Consider the following 22167-nt stretch of genomic DNA (forward strand, 5'->3'; position numbering starts at 1 on the left):
AGAGTTTGCCTCGCCTAGTATCACAACCAATTGTCTTTCCCGTGAGGATGTCCTGAAAAACACAATGATTTGGCCAAAATATTACAGTACAACTCAAAGTAATAGTAAGTTGTGCAATAGACAACAAGTTATGGTCCAAGAATGGAACAAGCAATACGATATCCAGATGTAGGGAATTAGAGAGAGGTAGAGAGCCCTCTGCAACCACAGGGGAGGGGGTACTATTAGCATTAGATACCACTGACGGAGTGGATGATTTGCGACCAATAACTTGGCCAGGACCAAATGTCATGTGATTCGTAGCACTCGAGTCAATAATCCATGCAGACTTTTTAGAGGACGTATGAAAAACAGAACCTTTGCTGTGGCAGTAGAAGCATGAGTCTGGGTAGCCAAGTCAGCAAGATTGACCTCATGCTTCTGCGAGTCTGCAAAGAGGGAGAGAATTGTAAGGGGTCCTGACATCGCAGCGGAAGTAATATGTGATATGAGAATGTGAGGAATTTGATTGAAGGAATTTGATTGGAGGAATTTGATGTAGGAATTTGATTTGAGAGGTATGTGTATAAGATTTGAGGGTATGTGTTTAGGGATTTTGATAAAAGGATTTGAGGGATTTAGATTTGAGGGATTTGGATTTGAGGAATTTGATTTAGGGTTTGGGTTTGAATATGAGAAATTTGATATGAGGGTTTAGAGACAACCTAGGATTGATTGCTTTGATACCATGCTAAAATATGAATATAGTTTGAATACTTTAGGTTAGGTTGTATTCTTCTCCATAAGGAGGTACTAGCCTCTCTGCATGCGCTTGCGCGCTTGCGAGAGGTTTTTTTTTAAAAATAAGTAAATTTATTTTAGAATTAAAAAAGATAATGGGTAGTTGTGTTCCATAAAAATAGGATCCATTATCTGCTTTTTCTTTTTCTTTTAATTTTTTTAAATATGAAAAAGTGTGAATTTACCATATTATCCTCATTTAATTAATAATTTGAATTCTTAATGTTTGCATTAACCAAGGGCATTTTTTGGGATTTTGAATGTTTCACCATTCTCTGCCTTTTGCCTTATATATATAGATATGTAAAAGTTTACATAACTACTTTTCAAGGAAATAAATACAGTAACCAATTAGAGCATCATCAGTGACGGGGTGTATAGCACATTTACACCTCATTTGACCGGAATCAACTGCAATGGAAGGGTGTATCCTACTGCAAATATAGCATGCCACTGTGAGATGGAAAAATATATGGAAGTTTACATCTGTTTTTACATCCAAGAAGTGGGCCCCACGTCAGAGAAAGTAAGAGAGAGGAAAGAGAAATGCTACAATATTTCCTAACTTACTTGCTACTCACGCGCAAGTAAAACGCAACTCGCCACTTTTGTTCTTTTGAGTTGCAAGACTCATGCCAACACACTCAAAGTTCAGAGATTTTACCAATGTTTGGTGGTTCAAGTGGTAAGGAGCTTGTTCCCTTTAAACAAGGTCTCGAGTTCGAGCCTTGTGAATGGAGCAGCCATCATTGGGAGAGCTTGACCCCAAAATGGGGTCCGACCCAGCTCGAGGGATTAGTCCTAGCCTACGTGCGGGGGATACCCTGGATTCATCCAAAAGTTCAAAGATTTTTTTATATAAAAAAGTCAAAAAATTAGGACTTTTGCAAGGAAAGGCCAACGGCTCCAAATTCAATGATGGAGATGGTTTTTCATTCAAAATGAAAGGCCACCAGTTTATACCCACCTATTTTGTCATAAAATCATACGTTCACCAAATTTTAATTTTTTAGGTCCATTAGTTTGTAAAAATAAACCAAACTTAACACATAGAAAATTAATTTTAAACAATTAAAACATTAAAAAAAATAACACAAAAATGAATTAATACAAATCAATTGAATACACATATTTGGATTTACATCTTTCCCCACTGGAGCAAAAACAACATTTACACCCCCCGGAAGTGTAATGGGTATGTAAAAGAGGCTTTACAACCCTGAAAATACAACCCAACCCCCCAACTGGTGATGCTCTAAAGATAGTATCTCCTAATTATACAATGATTTGTCAACTACATAAAATAGGAAAGTAAATCCCTTAATTAATCAAGAAAATAAATCTCCTTAATTAATTAGGAGACTCATATCAACATCATAGTCTTAATGCTCAAATTGGTGATCTTATAAATGGAATATGTTGGGTTTATTTTCAAACAATAGTTTAGAGCATTTGGAAACAAATATTTAATTCAACATGATACTTTATCTATTATATAATTAAACTAATTTTTAGGATTTTTTTTTATGCAATAATTTTTAGGTTGTGATAAAAACATATTTAACAAAAAAAATATATAAGTGAAAGTGAAAATCTTATTCTTTTAATCAAACACTTGAATAGAAAAACGATTTCAACATAATGTCCTTTTTAGACATTATACACAGTTTACAATACTTTTACACAAAAATTTACCAAACACTTAGAAATTGATTAATGTACCAACATCACTTTGAAGGCATGTTTGGTACCCCTCACTATATTGGATTGGATTAAGTAGCACTTGAAAACCCATGCTTGGTTTAGAGGGGGACTAAATTAAATGAGATTAAATAGTCTAACAGTAAAAAATTTGCCTCACTCGCTCATTCAATATAACGAGCTTGAAACATGGCTCACAAAATAGCGAGCTTGCTAAACAGAGCAAGCGAGTCCGACGATAACCAACTTCTTCTTCTTCTTCACCTAGAATTGTCACCACCATATCCCTAGCCGAACCACCAGAATCACCACAGACAGTCGTCAAACCCAGTCACTCAAACCATCCACCACCAATTCAAACCTAGCCACTCGAATCAACCACCACCAATTCAAATCTGTTATAAAAAATAATAGTTTTCCTCTTTCCGTAAAGCCAAATACAAAACATTTATATTATAAATAACATATAAACAAATTGGAAAGCTTTGAAGGTATAATAAAATTGAAGAAAACAAAATAATAGGTAAGTAAAAGGAAAATAAATAATAAGTAAGAAGGTGAGTTTGGTACGGTGAAACACGTCAAATACGCTGTCCTAAAGCCTTTGTAGCCTCCCTACGTGCAGGTACTGACGGTCTACAAGACTCCAAGATACGACCCCTTGTACACAAACTCAAGATCCGCTATGAGCACGTTCACAGACAGATATAGGTATCCAAGTCACATAACCATTGCCCAAAATAATAATAATAAAGTAGAGAATATATGTAAAACTAGAAAATGAGAAAATTAGAATGTGTATGTGATATTCTGATAGTGTATCGTGTATTATTGTGTGTTATTGTGTGTTATTGTGTAAAGGAGGAGTGGCCTTTTATAGGCATCCAAAAACATATAACCTTCACCAACCATAAAAGTTCACCAACCAAAAAATTAAGGCATTCACCAACCAGAAATAAAACATGAATATTAAATATTTATAACCCCCATAATAAATAAAATAAAACAGCCAAAATAATTAAATAAATAAAATAGTTAAATTTTTAAAACCTTTAAAATTCCAACAAAATCCAATGGAACCAAAACCAAATTCAACCACCATTGTCAAACCCAATTGAACCCTATGAAAAATCATCAACCATCGACCATGGCTAATGAAATCAGATGGGGATTTGTGACTTCAAATGAGATGAAAATCTGTGACTTCAAAGGGGAATAAGAGAGAGAAAATGATGAGGAGGCAGAGAAAGGTTGGGAGGGGGAGATAGAAAAGGAGAGAGAATGAGAAGAATATCATTGTATCAATACTGGAGAAAAAAAAAAAAGAGAACCAGAGAGTAAGATCGGGAGGAAGAGAGAAAAAAGAAAAGAGAAAGGGGCCCTGAGAAGGAAGAAGAAAAAGAAAAAGGGGAAAAAGGAAGAAAAAAGAAGAAAGGCATGAGATAAATATAGTTTTAGCTTTTAAAAATATTATAATTTTTTTATTTAATAAATTATGCATTTTTCGTTGGTTTCTTTGTAGCATTTACTTAGTTTTAGGTGAAAATCCATAATGAATTTTAAATATTTAAATAATTGTTTTAATCCGATACAGCACCAAACATAGGTCTTCACTATTTTTACAATCCAACTTCTTAGTCCGACGCAGCACCAAACGTAGGTCGGTACTTAATCCAGTTTAAGCCAATCCGAGCTAATCCAAGACAGCCCCAGGATTTAATCCAATCCATAATAATCTGGTGTACCAAACGACCCTTTAAGGGTATATTTTTTATTCAAAAAAATCTTATGTTGACCCTAGAAGAAATTTATGCAGTCCTTTCAAATATTATCAATCTTGTAATAGAAATCTTTAAAATCCATAAGTAAAAAATCTTGATTATAGAAATTCATTAAAAAAAATTCTATAAGTAATTATATTCTGCTTAAATCTGAAAGACTTTTTTTTATCCCTAAATAGTCTTTTAAAATCTCAATAGAGTACACCCCCTAAATGAAAGTCACTTATCAAAATTTTCCACTTGCGAAAGTAATGTCAAAAGGTGTGGTTAATAAGATTTAAGTAGCATACATTAAAAAGAACTCATTAATATAATTGACACATGCAACTGAATGTGCTCCCAATAAGAGTATGTACCATTTGGGTCAATTGGTATCCACCAGAATTGAGAAAACCTCAAAGTTTTTTTAATTTGAAAATAGAGATAACAACCTTAAATGTTAGAAGCGAGGCCCGCTGCGTGTCTTTCCAAAGCACGCAATGATCCCAAGAGGACATAAACACTCGCCGGGATCTCATCGGCCATCCAATCCGAAGATGCCACATCATCAGAAGCTTAATACTCCCATATTGAAAAAGGATGGAAAATAGGTCCTTCACTCCCAATATAGAAAGAAGTACTTTTCACCTAAATAGGTAAGTTGAAATCCCTTCAGACTTGAGTACAGTACTTTAGAATCTGACTTAGGTATTGGAGAGTGGTTGGTGGCCCCATTACCACCTCTTCAATGATCCCTGCTTGTCTTCCTTTTCAAAGGATTAGAGTCACCGACCGTAGCACCTCGCTGGGCCAAGTGCAAGGAAAAGAAGATCTACGAAACTGTGCTGTTTAAAGCCTAGAAGAACGCCCTCGGGGAAGGGTTGACTATAGGGTTTTAATGCACTCTGATTGGTGGTACAAAAACTAAGCATCAACGTACTTGATTTGCCCTTGCCAACATGTCACTGCACTTCTTCCTTGATCGCCTCTGCTAGCTGTTCTACATCAATATGCCTATCAAGATCCTTACTTTTTGAATATTCGGGTGCTCCATCCGATAAGAAAATTTGAAACTGAAGGTTATTTGGTTGATTTATGGATGATATAGTATTGAATTTTGAGATTAAATGTTACAAGCAAAAATAAATTTGCCAAGAGTTCTCAAGTGGGAGGAGTTTATCTTATTTTTAGATTACAACTCTTGAAGATCCGCTCTCATGGCCTTAGGCTTCTAATTAATGTGGAAAGCCAAGATGGTCGAGAGATGGGTACCATGGTGGTGTGGCAGGTGGCGCAACAACGGTAATATAGGCAGTGGTGGGATATACTGTGCGGGATATACTGTGCAGTGGTGGGATTTTTTGAATAAATGATAATATCTAAAAGATAGACAGTTATTGAAGAGGACATTTAGATGTAAGAAAAATGAGAACATCCTCACTGTGAATGAAGGAAACCTTGGGAATGATGATGTTTACATCATTCTAACTTAAAATTTTGGGCTTTGCATGAATAGGCACATTCTAACATGATATATTATATAAAAATCCTTTGGGAGCCTATTTGGAGAGAAAAATCCAAAAGTAACCACTTGTCATTTTCTAGTTGATTCTATATGAGTTTTTGTGTAATATGTCATTCTAAAATGGACTTATTTATTTAAAAAAACTATAAAAATTATTCTATGAACATATGTGCAGAAGTGCAAAAAAAAAAAAAAAAAGTTTAATTAAAGATTGTTGATGTGAGTCTCCTAATTAATCAAGGAGAATTAGGAGATACTTTCATAATTCTTTATTGTATCTAATTCCTTGTAAAACCCTCATGTAAACTCCTATATATACCTCTTTATGGAGAAAAATAAAACCAAACCCAAAGTATTCAAACCATATTCATATTGTAGCATGGTATCAGAGCAATCGATCCTAGGTTGTCTCTAAACTCTTATCTCAAATTTCTTATATTCAAATCCAAAACGCTAAATCAAATTCATCATATTTTTTCCCAAATCCAAATCCCTCAAATCTAAAGTCCTCAAATCATACCTTCAAATCTTATACATATACCTAGGGGTGGGCACGGTTCGGTTTGGACCGATTTTTGCCTCAAATTAGAACCAATCCGATACTATTCATCCGATTTGATTCGGTTCGGTTTTAATAAAAAAAAATTCAAAAACTGTCCGGTTTGGTTTGAACCGGTTTCGGTCCGGTTCCGGTTTCAGTTCGATTTTGAACCGGATTATAAAAATTATTTTTTAAATTAATTTTTAATACAATTCTCAACTGAAATATTATTATTTTACTTGAAAATTAACAAATTATTCAATTTCATATAAAAAATAAATATTAAAGTGAGAAAAGAGAGATATTTTGACATTGAACTTGGATAAATATTAGGTTTTTTTTAGTGAAATTAAAAATATAGCATGAAATATAAATATATATTGAAATTATATATTTTTTTAGTTTCACCGGTTCGGTTCGGCCCGGTTCGATTTTTGAAGACATGGAACCGGATCCGAAACCAGTCCAAACCGGTCCGGTTCGGTTTTTGACCGATTTTTGACTTTTTGGTCAACTCGGTTTTTTTTCGATTTGGTTCGGTGTGGTTCGGTTTGGATTTCCAGTTCGCCGGTTTGAGTGCCCACCCCTACATATACCTCTCAAATCAAATTCCTACACTAAATTCATACATCAAATTCCTCAAATCAAATTTCACAAATCACAATTTCTCACATTCTCATATCACATCTTACATCCGCTGTAATGTCAAGAACCCCTACGATTCTCCCCTTTATTGCAGACTCAAAGAAGCATGCGATCAATTCTGCTGATCCGGCGCTTCTATCACCACCACCAAAGGTTATACTTTTCATACGTCATCTCAAAAATCAGCATGGATTATCAACTCGGGTGCTACGGATCACATGACTTTTGATCCTAGCAAACTTATTAGTCGCAAATCATCCACTCTGTCGGCGGTGTCTAATGCTAATGGTATCACATCCCCTGTGGTTGGGGAGGGCTCTATATCTCTCTCTACTTCCCTACATCTGGATTCTGTATTACTTGTTCCATCTTTGGACCATAACTTGTTATCTGTTGCACAACTTAGTACTACTTTGGGATGTACCGTAACATTTTGGCATAATCATTGTGTTTTTCAAGACATCCTCACAGGAAAGACGATTGGTTGTGGTACTCGACGAGGCAAACTCTACTACTTGGACTGGGCACCAGATAATGAGGTCAAGGTTGGTCAAGTTTTCAGAACCAGTGGAACTCGTTCTGAGGAGGAGAGAGACAAAATTTGGTTATGGCATAAACGTCTTGGGCATGACTCGTTCGGTTATCTTAAGAAGTTGTTTCCATCATTATTTTCCAGTCTTGATGTTTCCAGCTTCCAGTGTGACACATGTGAATTGGTTAAGAGTCATCGTGTCCCGTTCCCATTAAGTTCAAATAAGAGTTTGGTTCCGTTTTCTCTTGTTCATTCTGATGTTTGGGGACCTGCTCAAATTGCTAAGCATAGTTTTTCACGTTTATAGATGATTGTACACGCATGACTTGAGTTTCCCTTCTCAAAACTGAAGAGGAAGTCAGTTCCAGGTTTTAATAGTTTTATCAAATGGTGGAGACTCAGTTTCATGCCAGAATTCAGGTTTTTCATTCTGACAATGGCAGAGAATTTCTCAACCATGATCTTAACCAGTTCTTACAAGATCATGGCATCATACATCAACGCTCATGCCTTTACACTACCCAACAGAATAGGGTGGCTGAAAGAAAGAACTGACACTTATTGGAAGTCGTTCGTGCCTCTCACTTTGGTGCCAATATGCCACGATCCTTTTGGGGCGAAGCAGTCGTCTCTGCAGCATACCTTATCAATCGGATTCCTTCTAGTATCCTAAATTTCCAAACACCACTTCAAACACTTCACCACCATATCCAAACACCTCCCACCCCAAACCTAGAACCCCAAATTTTTGGCTGTGTTGTATTTGTCTACTTATCTGATCACCAACGAAGCAAATTGGATCCCCGAGCCGAAAAGTGTGTTTTCATTGGCTATGCACCTCATAAGAAAGGATACTGGTGTTTTCATCCTCCTAGTCAAAAGGTCTTTACCTCTATAGATGTTGTGTTTTGGGAACATGACTTATATTTTTCAACAGCCTATGAGGAGAATCTAGAATCCACCATTGCTCAAATTCTCGATTTTTTTCCCCAAGACGTCACTCTGCATTAAACTGACCGGTCGCCAGTGGAAAGCAACCGGTCGCCCCCCTTAGTTCTTCAACTACAGAGAACATACTCAAAACAACCGGCCGCCAGCAGACAACGACTGGTCGCCAGCGGAAACTGATCAGTTGTCTCCACGCTATCAAAATCAGGAGAGGAAATTGAACCGTTTTATGAGATTTTGCCCGCTTCAGCTCCAATACCGCACCAATCACCTGCTGAGGAAGCCATTCAGGTAACAGATTTTCCTGAAACTGATAACACTAATGAAATATCTCATGATGATTTGATTTCAGAAGGCATAGAGCCTACATATAAGCTTCTAGAAAGGAAGAACCATGGTAAACCTCGAGTACAATATGAAGCAGATCTTAAAGCCAAAGGGAAATACCCCATCAATAATTATATATCTCTCAGCAGATTATCAGAGTCACGTGTGCACTATGTGAAGAAGTTGGTTGACATATCTGTCCCTAACAGTGTAACTAAAGCACTAGAAGACCCAAAATGAAAAGAAGTTATGAATAAAGAAATGCGAGCTCTCCAAAAGAATGTCATATGGGAACTCATGCCCTTACCTCATGGAAAGAAGACAGTAGGATGTAGGTGGATTTATACTGTGAAACTCAAAGCAGATGGATCCGTTCAAAGATATAAAGCTAGATTGGTGGCAAAGGGGTACACACAAATATATGGGATAGACTACGAGGAGACCTTTGCCCCAGTAGCCAAGATTAACACTATTATAGTCATATTGTCTCTAGCAGCAAATCTCGATTAGCCACTACATCAGTTTGATGTCAAAAATGCATTCTTACATGGAGACTTGGAAGAATAAGTATATATGGACTTACCCCAGGATGTAATTCAGCTCCTGACAAGAAAAATCAAGTTTGTAAGATTATAAAGTCATTATATAGGTTAAAGCAATCTCCCAGGGCATGGTTTGGCAGATTTACTAAATCTATGAAGAATTTTGAATATTCACAAAGTAATTTAGATCACACATTGTTCTTGAAACATGATGAAGGAAAACTTACTGCATTGATTGTTATGTAGATGACATAATCGTAACTAGAAATTACTCAGAAGAGCAACTGAAGTTGCAAAAGTATTTGTCTCAGGAATTTGAGATGAAGGATTTAGGTGATCTGAAGTACTTTCTCGGAATCGAAGTAGCAAGATCAAAAATTGGTATATTTCTGTCTCAAAGGAAGTATGTAATGGATCTACTCATTGAAACAAGAATGCTTGGATGTAAGCCTGCTGACACACCCATTGAGATGAATCACAAGTTGTGTGAAGACATGGACCAAGAACCAACCAATAAGGAACAGTACCAACGCCTTGTTGGAAGGTTGATATACCTGGCACACACAAGACCAGATATTGCATATGCTGTGAGTGTGGTTAGTCAGTTTATGCATTCACCCAAGGTTTCTCATAGGAATGCAGTTGATTGGATCTTAAGATACTTAAAGTCAACCTCTGAGAAAGGATTAATGTTCTCAAAAAATGGAGATCTTGAAGTTGTTGGATACACAGATGCTGATTGGGCTGGTTCCATTTCAGATAGACGCTCTACTTCAAGTTACTTTACATTTGTGGGAGGTAACCTAGTCACTTGGTGGAGTAAAAAGCAAAATGTGGTTTCTCGGTCTAGTGCAGAAGCAGAGTATCGAGGAATGGCTCACGGAGTTTGTGAATTATTGTGGATCAAAAGACTTTTGACAGAATTGGGCTTCAAGCCAGAAAAGCCAATGGAGTTGCATTGTGACAACAAGGCAGCTATCGATATTGCCCATAATCCAGTTCAACATGATCGAACCAAACATGTTGAGGTGGATAGACATTTTATCAAAGAAAAAATTGAGAAAAAGATCATCCGCCTACCATTCGTAAAATCAGAAGATCAACTGGCAGATATCTTAACCAAAGCTGTTTGTTGAAGAGTATTTCATCACTCACTAGCCAAATTGGGCATTGGTGACATATATGCACCAACTTGAGGAGGAGTGTTGACGTGAGTCTCCTAATTAATCAAGGAGATTTACTTTCTTAATTAATTAAAGGATTTACTTTCCTATTTTTATATAAGTGATAAATCATTGTACAATTAGGAGATATTTTCATAATTCTTTACTGTATCTAATTCCTTGTAAAACGCTCATATAAACTCTTATATATACCTCCTTATGGAGAAGAATAAAACCCAACCCAAAATATTCAAACTATATTCATATTTTAGCGAAGATATGGATGCAAAGTTGTGCCCCTTTATTCTCGTTACTAGACAGTAATCAAGTGTATAAGAGAATATAAAGCAGCATGTGTAGTAAGTATACAGGAGGCCAAAGGGGTAGGGGAGAGATTTGAACTGACATGGTGTAGGGTTAAATACTATGTCTCCAGCGTTGGAGCTATAATATAAAAGCAACATTCGGATCTGTCAAACGGCAATTGCCAAAGGAAGGTTGGGGCATGCAGTTCCGAATTTCTAATCAATGAATGTAGAACTCATAGCAATATGTGTGCATTTAATATGAAGCAATCTCCTCTCCTACATGCGGACTTGTGCGATGAAAGTGCCTATTGAACTCGCCTCCTCTTTAGCAGCCTCCACAAATCGATCCTGTTACGTATGAAACCCGAGTCATCAAAATACAAACACACACATATATTACGAATGTCTGTACATTATTATTGTGCGGACACCATGTATTTTTTTATTGTTCCTCCATACTTTCCTTTATGTTTACAATGACGTCTGTACAGTAACAACGTCCATACATCCACTGTAATATGAGAAAATTGGAATGTTATAGTATATACATGCGTAGCTATCATCCGCCCGACTGTTCTCTTGCTTGACTCTTGAAGCTCGCCAGCAAGCAGAAGCTCATCCAATATATAGTAAGCCTGCAAATATACCAACCTCCATTAAAGTTAGAAAATACATCAGCCAATTAAAGGGGATATAAAGAAGGATAAAAGGAATACCTTATGAAAGTTAAAAATCAAGTCTAGCTCACAAACCTATTTAACAAGAAGAATTAAGCATGGCATAGTTAAATCAATTGAATTCATCCCAAGATCACTAATAGTAAAAAAAATCTTAATAAAGCTCACGCTGCCGAAATAGCGATCCAGTATCTCAACATAATGGTGAATTATTTCAAGGGTCTCCAGTTCGTTATCGTTCTGGTCAACACACATGCAGAAATAGAGGCTGGCATATCTGAGCATGATAATCCGTAGGAAAAAAAACAAAACAATTATGAATCTTCAAGAACAATATTACAATGTGCAGCTTTGATTTTCAAATTAATTAAGGACTAATTAAATGTGTGAGTAGCTAGGGAAAAACAGTAATCTTGTACCTTTTATACACAACTTTAAAACCCCTCCACTCCACAAAGTTGCACAACTTGGGGCCCCGATTGAGTATTATGCCACTCAGTTCCCGCATTACCTTTTTTCTCACAAAGTTTGCAAAAGCAATGCATTATATATGAAGCAGGAACATTTCCACACCAAGATAAATACAAAATCTATGCCAACACCGTCACACCACATGTAGGATTGACGACACAATGACCTGTTTAAGAATCTTATAGCCAATTTTACCACCTACAAGTACTTTTAACATATTGTTTTTCCGGCCGCGTCGTGGTTTAAGTTCTAAAACCGACGTCTAGTCAACCGCCGTGGTTTAGACAATCATTTCCCATCCAAGTCTAGGTCATTTCCCATCCAGAAGTATTTCTAGTTAGCTGAAAACGCCTAGAAAAGAATTGCCCACTTGCAAACAGAAAAAGTCTATCTAATTTCATAAGGAGGCATCGTTGGAAGTGAAGTGACTGGTACCTTAGATCGTTCCTTCTGGGTATAGGGTGAAAACCATTTGGTCAGCCTCACTTTTCCTTGTCGACTAACAAGAATGACAAAATGAATCTGGAACAATTCAAAAAGCGGATCGAAGCTGTTAAACTACTTATCCATATGGATTCATTCAAGAACTAATTAAAGCAAATGCTTTTCACAAATTAATAATATTATAGTGGGATTAATTGGTTAAAGAAATCATGCGTAGCGTAGCAATGAAAATGTTTGAGATCCAGTAAACAGAAATGAACAGACGTAATTACCATTGCTAATGAAGAAGCAAGCGTACTCTTTCTTTTGATGCTCTTGTTTTGTGTAAATAATCTTAATTAGCAAGTTTAATTATATATATTTATTATTTATTATACATGAGATGTTATATTAGACTAGACTCACTCATGGTCAGGGTAAACGTAACTGACGGAGGGGGGCCGTTGTGCTACAAATTTGGATTCAAAGAGTCGGCCGATTCAACGGAGTGCACAGAGAAGAATGCTGCAACCATATATTGGATATTAGTATTACACAGGCTGGCCAACTCCCAACAATTATAATCGTATAACTTTTTTGTTTTTTGGAAAATTCTAGGGATACCGCATTTATAATAGAGGTGAGACCCATTGTATTGGAAGGTTCTATCTTTATTAGAGAGTTGGTTTACAAGGTTGTTGTCTGATAATGCCGTCTCCATAGCATGATCCTTTTTTTTTCTTTTTTAATACAAACGATATTGGGGACGGGGAATCAAACCTAGGACCTCAGGTAAATAAATAAATGCTTTTAACTACTTGAGCTACAACACTTTTATAAGTTTACTTTGTACCAGACCAAAAAAAGACCCACAGAAAAATAAAAAAATAATAAAAATAATAAATAAATAAAACTTTGTCCATAGACGAGTCTGAAAAACTATCTTCAACCATGATTCACCAGCAAACGCCAGTCAACAGCAGCAACCACAACCCTCTCCTCTCCAGTCCACAACAATCTCTGGAAGGATGGAGAGGTTCTTTCGGTCCTTGGAAACGGTCGGCTATTGGTTTTTGCTGCATGATTCTGCCCAAAATCCAAAAGGCTATCCATAACCACAAAGCATTCTTAGAAAACTTTATTTAGAACAAAGTGATTCAATTTAAGTGGATGGTGAAGAATATTCTGTACTTAATTTCCTCAATCCAACTCTGTACAGATTAACATTTGCCCTTTATTTGTGGCTCCTATCAGAAACAAACACTTCCTTGCTCCTCTCTAACCACACTGAAGAATTAGAAAGTTAATTTTACGTTGGCTAATTCCTCATGGATTACATACCGAAAGGTTGAACTTTGAGGTAGCCATTGTATGTACTTGTCAAGCTTTCCTGCCATGCAGCTTCTGATAGCTTTCTTTTGAATGTCTGAGAGACAATCATTTATTTCCTCCAAGAGCCCTAGCATACCCAGTGACATGTCTTTTGCAAAGTAGTAAAGAATTTTTGGGAGGAAAAGCTTTGTCTCCTTGTACATATAGACATTAGCTTGAATGAATTCTTTTTTAGCAAGTTTCAGGTCCTGAAATATGCTCTTTGCTCTGTATGCTCGAACCTGCATCCAGTAAAGCGGCACAACTTCAGACAAAGCTTGAAATAGATGCATAGAAAAAGCCACAACTATTTTTTTATATACAAATGTCACTGAAAAATAGTTTCAACAGGAGAAAACTGATACCGCTGGGTCAGAGTACGCCCCTGAACATAGAGCAAAATGGACTAGTGGCTCAGGGTATTCTAACGAGTATGCATGTCTAATGCTCCCTGTCTTCAACTTCCTTCCTGAATGGAACAACGTTTGTAGCCACTGCATTTACATAGGATGAAGAAAGGCATTATAAAGTGAAATTGTTGCCAGCATGGCCAATGAAATTGTGAAATGCTGGATAGGCATCCAATTAGCTTCAAATGATGGTTACTCGACATATTATAATTGAAAGCTCCTTGAGGATAATGGCATGCTATTCAGTTATCCATAAGGATACCAAAAGGCACGTCCAAAATGACGATGCTCAAACACTCAGTAAGGATATTAATAGGCACGTAATTTTAGAGTTTCTTGGCCCTTTGTTCACAATGGTGTTGCAGAAGAGCACACTAATTCTAGCTCAGAGGCCTGATATTTTCAAGAGCATAGAATCACCAAAACTTGTTCAGTACTACTCAACTAGCAGTCATAAAATCTCATGATTGGCTTACGGGATGTGTTGAGATTCATAAAGCACGCAGACCGTATGAGGTAAGTAGGGTTTCAGAGAACAGTGCATACCGGTGCTGAGTGGTGTGCTCGAATTCCTAATATGGAGCTCTGTATGATATACGCATTTATGCAATGTCCACCTATATTGTATGCTGCCTGAAAATGGGATTTAAAGGACACAACAAGTGTGTTTACTGGTGAGTCCCATATATCATTTTAATCACAGTATGCTATAGGATGGGACTTTTACCTTTAAAATTGAAGTACTTTTCACACGGCTGTGAGTTCCATATGCCAGGTATGCCTGCAAAAGAAATGTCATAAGCCTCACCAGACATGCATTTACACCTATGAAGAATATCTTCTTGCAGTTTTTATCATTATGTAATATTCTTTGAATAGTTAAGCAAATGCCATGACTTTCTTGACATTTCACATAACCATATGCCTATAGAACAAGTCAACTTCAGTGTAAAAGTTTTCAATATGAAGTTATGAACCAAAGTTTTATTGTACAGAGAAATATATAAGGGAAAGAAAAAAAAAAGGGTTTATAGTTTGAACATCTGGAGCCATACATGCATCACCAAGGCATTGTGAATGTTAATCCAGAACACAAGCTTCTCCTCACGCTTCATCTTTAGGACATCAACCTTCTCTAGACTTCTCACCAATGACCTATAAAGCATTGAAGCTTGTCACATTTGAAAGAATCACAAATATAAAGAAGTTTTGAAATCACAACCACAAAATATATTTTTCCCCTTTTCTTTTTTCTTATTTTCTAATGATCAAACCAACAAAAATTTTAAGGTTATAACAACCTAGTTTTACCATAAGGAAAAAAAAATATAAATTTCATGTTGAGGTACATGTGCACAACCTGAAATTTTGCAGCATCATAGCAGCATAATTGAAGCTGTCATCATCTAAACATATCTTCAACACTTCTATCATTGTGGCATAGGGTCCACTGTTTTCTTTCAACCCTTGATGATGCATTGTAGCATCCTCATTGCAATGTGGACTCCAACTATCACAAGGATTCTTAGAAGAAAATATACTTGAGGAGGACAAGGAGGAAGCAGGCGACGCTGACGTGCATGTGTGGGTTTGGGGATTGGCAAGTTTGCAGTATATAGAAGAGATGCATCTTATGATATCTTCAGAAAGTCTATCTGGAGTATTAAGGGTACTATCATTGCGAGTCTCACCAAGATGATCAGCTAGGCTGCGATGACGAGAATTAATTTTCCGGTCCTGCAAATGCATAAATTTTAATTATAAACAAATGATAGCTAGGGAGAAAATAAATAGGCACAATAATGTAAACTCCCCTTTAGCCCCTCAAAAAAGAAATTTAAATGTGTATGAACAAATTAATATCTAAATCTAATCTAGATTAGCAGGCAATTTACCCAGTTAGATGGGGCTTTTATGCTGGTGGCACTATTCCAATTATCTGAGCTGACCCGGCGATGTGCAGGGGAAGTTTGATCATGATGGACCAATCCACCTCTGTGCACTTGCAGCTCCAATTTGGAGTGTCCCGTCTTAAATTGTAAATGGCTTTCTGGGGTACTCAGCAAGGCACATCCTTGAAAAGTGGTTCTATATAGTGAAAGAAGATGACGTTCTAAATGCATAATTTCAAGCTCAAGCGTGGCAATCTCCTCCTTCAGCTCCGTGGAAGACTGTTTCAGAGCCGAAAAGCCAAAATACAAATCAAAACAAACAAACTATTGCCGAATGTAAAAATTAAAGCAAACTAACAACATTTGTTAGAATATGAATGCATTATATTTGAAACAATAGGAAAACTAAAAGGTGTCAGGAATGACTTGGGAATGGTAGTTGGAGTAAAAAATCACTGCAGAGAGAAACTAGTAAACTGCTCTGCTGAAATTCACTACAGCCAACAGAGATGCGTACAAAAAAAAAAAAAACAAACAAACAAACAAACCTTTGGTGTGGAAGCAAAAGAGTTGATGATAGTACAACCCAGTGCCTCCTCGGAGTCACAACAAAGGGAATCCTTGTTAGGTAAGGTCCTATCCAACTGTACAATCTGTGTCAAAAGATACATAGAATGTCTCAGTATTGCTCTAGAGGCCAAGATCAACCATGAATGCCTACTCTTTCTTTTCCCCGTTTATTTTTTGTTATGGTCATTCTTTAGTGATATAGCCTATTTTCAAGGCTTTCATATCCTAAACATGGTGTGCTGAATCAATTGAATTCAATAAATAAGAATCACAAGCATCAGATGAATCACCTAAACTGCAAGGGAAATAGCGCTACTTACAGGGTTGAAGTAGGAGAAGAGTGTAGGTGACATGTTAACTAGAACCCCATTGTCAGGTCCGCTGCAATTTCACCAAACCAAACCAACATTAATTAATTGATTCCAGAACAGAAAAGACTCAACCAAACCTGTAAAATCCTGCAATTTAGTTTTACCTTAAATGGGAGCCCAATGGTGGAGGAGGACGACAGGTGGAAGAGGAAGAGCTGCAATTCACAGCCAGCATCTTCTGTCTCCGTCTGTTAGAGAGTATGAAAAGAAACAAGTCTTTCTGAGTAACAATCTGAGAGAGAGAGAGAGAGAGAGAGACTAGTTAGCATAAAAAAGGCAACAAATTTAGAAGAAAGAGAGGGCAAAATTGGAGAATGAGATTACAAATTGGACAATGAATTGGAAAGTGGAGCAGCATTAATCAATTAATAAAATTACCTGTTCTCCTGGTGAAGTGGTGCTGGACACTTGAAACCCAAGTAAGAAAGGACCTGTATTTCCAGAAATATATATAATTAAACTTGGGCTCTTGCGTATATCATCATCATTTCTTTTTCTTTGTATCTTATAGAAGAAAAATGAAGAAGACGAAGATGAAGAAGAAACGAACAAGTAGTCAACAAGCTGACATTGCACGAGATTGAGTAGCCTAAAGATAAACAAGTAGACAACAAAACCTTCCACTCCACGGACTAAATAAAAAATAAAAAATTAGATGATCCACCACACCAGAAGATATGGCGGGGAGTGGGATCTATGAGCATAAGGGGAAGGGAAGGGAAGGGAAGGGAAGGGAAGAGAATTAAATTAGTAAAGAATGAATGAGATTGTGGGACTGGCGGGGACGACAACCCACGGAGACGGGTTGAACAGGGCAATACAAAACAACAATAATGATGAACATTGAATATCATCATGATTCCTTTTCTTGGTGACATATGAATAATAATAATGAATCATGAGCAGCAACGATATATTTATTTATTTATTTATTTACTATCTCTTCAGAGATATGATTATTATTTATAAATAAATATAAAAGAAAAAGAATTACCGACACACTGGAGAAAGATATCCCTTGTTTTGCTCCAGTCAATCACCACATGTCATGTTCACACGAGTTTTTCAAGACACAAAGACACAGTTATAATTGCTAATTAGGTGGCGGAAGAGGAGAGTGCTGGCAAACAACGAAACCAGTTATGATTAGGACACTGGCGCTGAAGAGGAGTAGGTGTTCTGGTTCCGCCAACTCCACCGTCCCCTCCCCGGCCAGAACCCCCGACCAGTTGCTTCTGCTCTTGCATTGCATCATCACACCACATACCAAACAAACTAAACAATATTCATTTCAGTGAACCGCCTACTTATGCTATACTAACAAATAAAACATTAGTATATGATAATTAACAACTCAACTGCTTATAATATAATCATAATCTCATCTACCTGTACCACCCAATGTTAAATCACACTATTATTATTATTATTATTATTATTATTATTATTATAGTCTAATATAAATATTAACGGCCTAACTTTTTAAATTCTAATAATAATGTCTTTGCATTGGACTGTCTTTTCTAATAATAATAAAGCTAGCTACCTAGCAACAAAGTCCATCTAGTGTTTTCTTCGGTAAGCAAAGTACACGAAGCATTACAGCTGTTTCTCATATCAACATTAAATGCACGTGGACCTTTTTGATAGCATCAATTCTTTCGCGGAGTTAAGGCAAAATTGTACTGAAAATTCAATTTGCGAATCAAACGGAACTTTAGATTAAGACATTTCCAATTATGGCCACCTCAAGACAATTTCTATCAACAATTCCTTCCATCAAATCTAACTACATGAATCGCGCGACAACCTTTTCATTACTTCACCGGTAAAATTCAATTCCTTCCATCAAATTTAACAATTTATTGCTGAAGAGTAATCGTTAACTGGCATTTTGATGGAGGGATCCAGAAAGCCACGGAAAGGCATGAAGCTAAAGAATTTGTGTTTGCTTTTGTTTTTCTTTGAGAATAACTTGTAGAGGTGTTCAAAAATTTACACATAAAGGCATATAAGTGTTCACCTCAAAAAGCGTTGTAGTGCATTTTAGCACCAAGGTATTTCTTCAATTGGGCTAGGGATGGCAACGGGTCGGGTAGGAGCCGGGTATGACAATACCATCCCCATCCTCGCTCTCCATCCCCAACCCCGTCTTCGAATCCATCTCCGTTTATTAGGTTTCGGGGAATCCCCGTCCCCGTCCCTGTCCCCGTCGGGGGACTATCCCCCATATCCGCCCCGAATCCCCGATTTTTTTGCATAAAAAAATATTTATCATACATTTTAACGTTAAGTTTCATATTACATTATCATTCAACACATCCAAATTAACTATAAAGTTCAACTCAACTATTCAAAATCACATCAATATGAAATTCCATAGAAAATTAGGAAGAATTAGGAGAGGAAAGTTAACTTAGGGTTAAACATAAATATTATAATTATTTATTTATTTATTTAAATATAAACATATATATTTTCGGATCGGGTTCGGGAATGGGAACGCCAATATCATCCCCTCCCCATACCCGTAGGGAATTTTTCAAATTCGGGGATCTCTGTACCCGATACACATTTAGCCCCGAAATCTCCCCCCGTTAGGGTCGGAAAATCGACGAAGACCCGCCCCTACGAGGATTTTTGCCATCCCTAAATTGGGCTCCAAAGTAGGCTATAGCTCAGGGAGATTTTCTCAGGGAAAAAAATAGGACAAACTACAGTAAATTCCCCAATCTATAGGGTCATTTACGAGTGCATACTCGATTTTAGGGACATTTACGAGTACATACTCAACGTCGTGGAAAATCTACAATTTGCCCCCCTCCGTCAACCAAACTGTTAATGAATCTATTAAATGCTGATGTGACAAAAGTGGGACCCCTTTGTTTGATGACGTGGACTTCCACGTGGACAAAAAACAAATAAAAAATTATGTACATGTTAAAAATAACTTTTAAATCATATTAAAATCATAAAAAATGAATAATAATAAATTCTCATATCTCTTCTCCAACCTAGCCAACCCTCTCTCCCTCCCCCACCCCGCTCCTCTAGTCCAAACGAACCCATGTACCACACCACTCTCCCATCGTCGCGTAACCACCTAGCCATCTCCCAAAACCCACCAATCCAGCCACTGCCCAAAAAAACCACTGCCAATTAAGATGATGAAGACGAATTGGAGGGAAAAAAAAATTTGAACTAAACAAAAAGCGAGGAAGACATGATTTATCTGCAAGACATAAAATTCATAACCAAGGTCGATAAAACTTGTCTCAATCTACAAGAACTGATAGCACAATTCAAAGATATGCACTAAAAACATCCAGATTCAATCAACTATATGTTTGGCTAAAATTGAGAAGAAATTGAAGCACACCCATATGAATAGAGAGAGAGAGAGAGAGAGAGAGAGAGAGAGAGAGAGAGAGAGTTTGAAGAGAAGTCACCGTCTAAGACTGAATAAAGAGAGCTTCTGCAGCAAAGCCTCAATGGCAGATGAGAGCAAAGACAACTGAGTGTGAGACGGAAACAAGAGAGTGGCGGCCGAAAGAGAGTTTGAGGGGAAATAAGAACACGCGAGACCTCCAACCCACCCTCCCTACAGCTCTGCCCCACCTTCATTAGATCTGACTCTCTCCAACTCAAATCTGACTATCTCGCTCCAGTATTTTTTCAATGACGTTCACATAGTAGCTGCAAATCTCGGGGATTTTCAAAAACTTAGTGTTGCTACAGCTGTGATTGATGACCATTTTGATGAAGCTACGGATTGAGAAACTGTTGTAGTCGATTTCAAACTCGCGCACGAATCTCCTCGTGAAGTAATTGAAGGACTGGCCTTCGATGCGATTGGCGTAGGTCGATGGAAGATTGGCGGCATAGTCGTCGAGGCTCCATGGATCGTTTGTAGCTTCTTCTTCGCTGTCTGGGAAGACAAGGCTTTCCCAGCACACGGGGTTCTGGCTCGCTCTGTACCAGAACTTACAGACGAAGGGGACGAACAAGAGCAGAGACTCAATTCCAACTTTGACAAAGACGTTGGCCAAACGTTGGCTCAGATCAAGCCAGAGAGAGAGAGAGAGAGAGAGAGAAGATGAGGTTTTTTTTTTTTTTTTTTTTTTTTTGGGTTTTTAGATTTTTTTAATTGTTTTTTCATTTATTTTCTTAATTTTATGTCTTATGTGGAGTCCACGTCAGTTAAAAAAAAAAAAAAGGTCCCACAAATGCTACGTAGGGAGATAACAAATTTTCTGACGATCTCGCTAACAGAGGGGGTAAATTGTAGGTTTTCAGCAACGTTGAGTATGTACTCATAAATGTCCCCAAAATCAGGTATGCACTCATAAATGATCCTATAGGTTGGGGAGTTTACTGTAGTTTGTCCAAAAAAATATAATACCTATATGGCCCAATATTAACTTAAAAATGCATTAAGTTATACAATTTCATACATTGTAGGCCACCTCAAGTCATGGGCATAGGCCAAAATGTAGTCCTAAAACATGTAAAACTCATCTTCAGTCATGGGCTAAAAAAAATATTTTGCCAAATTTGAAGAGCCACATTTAGGCCATTAGCTCTCCTCCCATGCCACTTGCAGCCCAGCTATAGCCCATGCCAAATTTTTTTGTGAGCCCAGCGCATGTGCTGTCCAAGAAGAAAATCACACATGGGCATGAGCACGGAACATCTCGTGCAATTGCATATTTAAAGGTTGAGCGTGCTGATGTTAGTTAGACGTTAATTTTCTTTTTCATTTTAACTTTTTAAATGTATTTAAATTCTTTTTTTTATATTATAAAAATACCTCAAAATTTCTTCAACTATTTCCACACTCATTTCATTCCACATTTCTTACAAATTCTATCACATTCTCTACTTATTCACAACTTTCCACTTCATTTTTTTTGTCAAATATTTTTCACACTCATTTCATTCAAACATTTCTTACAAATTTATTCTCTTATCAACGTACACGTGTCATATCTGGAATATTGTCTCTAAATAGTAGTTTAATTAAATTAAACAATACATAGTTGTGGAATGTATGAGTGTTGTACTATAGTTTTTCTCAAAATAATAAAATATGGAGGGCCCTAAAATATAGCCATGCATGGGTTGAGATGGAAAAATTTAGCCCTACACTTTTCTTTAAAAATTAATATTTTTTAGGGCAAAATTATAGTCATGGCCTACATTTAGCCCTA

General features: G+C 37.0%; 3 protein-coding genes across 5 annotated transcripts; 1 reads left to right on the forward strand and 2 right to left on the reverse strand.

Annotated features, from left to right (window-relative positions):
• On the forward strand, positions 9021-10996 carry LOC109949168 (uncharacterized mitochondrial protein AtMg00810-like). Its single transcript, XM_020563906.1, has 3 exons — positions 9021-9166; positions 9519-10299; positions 10901-10996. Exons 1-3 carry the CDS (start codon positions 9021-9023, stop codon positions 10994-10996), a joined length of 1023 nt encoding a protein of 340 aa, XP_020419495.1.
• LOC18777217 (AP-1 complex subunit sigma-1) lies at positions 10865-12994 on the reverse strand. Its single transcript, XM_007210796.2, has 7 exons — positions 12968-12994; positions 12356-12442; positions 11869-11960; positions 11618-11726; positions 11489-11524; positions 11321-11407; positions 10865-11120 (listed from the first exon to the last, which is right to left on the reverse strand). The coding sequence occupies exons 1-7, from the start codon at positions 12992-12994 to the stop codon at positions 11049-11051; spliced, it is 510 nt and encodes a 169-aa protein (XP_007210858.2). The 3' UTR covers positions 10865-11048.
• On the reverse strand, positions 12997-21351 carry LOC18777667. 3 transcript variants are annotated; one of them, XM_020564127.1, is made up of 13 exons: positions 20407-21351; positions 17336-17388; positions 17062-17189; positions 16907-16967; positions 16565-16669; positions 16020-16295; positions 15485-15861; positions 15180-15279; positions 14852-14905; positions 14671-14757; positions 14080-14208; positions 13685-13956; positions 12997-13429 (listed from the first exon to the last, which is right to left on the reverse strand). In XM_020564127.1, the coding sequence occupies exons 1-13, from the start codon at positions 20579-20581 to the stop codon at positions 13300-13302; spliced, it is 1947 nt and encodes a 648-aa protein (XP_020419716.1). In that variant the 5' UTR covers positions 20582-21351; the 3' UTR covers positions 12997-13299. The 3 variants fall into 3 exon arrangements, with proteins under 3 accessions (XP_020419716.1, XP_020419717.1, XP_007210598.2); XM_020564128.1 differs by lacking the exon at positions 20407-21351 and adding an exon at positions 17952-18294; XM_007210536.2 differs by lacking the exon at positions 20407-21351 and adding an exon at positions 17508-17839.

This window comes from Prunus persica, chromosome G5 (assembly GCF_000346465.2).
Source record: "Prunus persica cultivar Lovell chromosome G5, Prunus_persica_NCBIv2, whole genome shotgun sequence".
NCBI classification, from domain to species: Eukaryota; Viridiplantae; Streptophyta; class Magnoliopsida; order Rosales; family Rosaceae; genus Prunus; species Prunus persica.

Excerpts from the sequence above, each read along its gene's own strand:
- LOC18777217 (XM_007210796.2), bottom strand. The coding sequence starts at position 12,994 with ATGGGTCTCACCTCTATTATAAATGCG. Across the intron at positions 11,961-12,355 it reads CCCAGAAGGAACGATCTAAG|GTAATGCGGGAACTGAGTGG; the intron begins GTACCAGTCACT and ends GTGAGAAAAAAG. Across the intron at positions 11,408-11,488 it reads TGATTTTTAACTTTCATAAG|GCTTACTATATATTGGATGA; the intron begins GTATTCCTTTTA and ends GTATATTTGCAG.
- LOC109949168 (XM_020563906.1), top strand. The coding sequence starts at position 9,021 with ATGCGAGCTCTCCAAAAGAATGTCATATGGGAACTCATGCCCTTACCT. Across the intron at positions 9,167-9,518 it reads GCTAGATTGGTGGCAAAGGG|GAAAACTTACTGCATTGATT; the intron begins GTACACACAAAT and ends AACATGATGAAG. Across the intron at positions 10,300-10,900 it reads TCGATATTGCCCATAATCCA|CGTTGGAGCTATAATATAAA; the intron begins GTTCAACATGAT and ends CTATGTCTCCAG.
- LOC18777667 (XM_020564127.1), bottom strand. The coding sequence starts at position 20,581 with ATGAAGGTGGGGCAGAGCTGTAGGGAGGGTGGGTTGGAGGTCTCGCGT. Across the intron at positions 14,758-14,851 it reads AAAGTACTTCAATTTTAAAG|GCAGCATACAATATAGGTGG; the intron begins GTAAAAGTCCCA and ends TCCCATTTTCAG. Across the intron at positions 13,957-14,079 it reads GGGCGTACTCTGACCCAGCG|GTTCGAGCATACAGAGCAAA; the intron begins GTATCAGTTTTC and ends TACTGGATGCAG.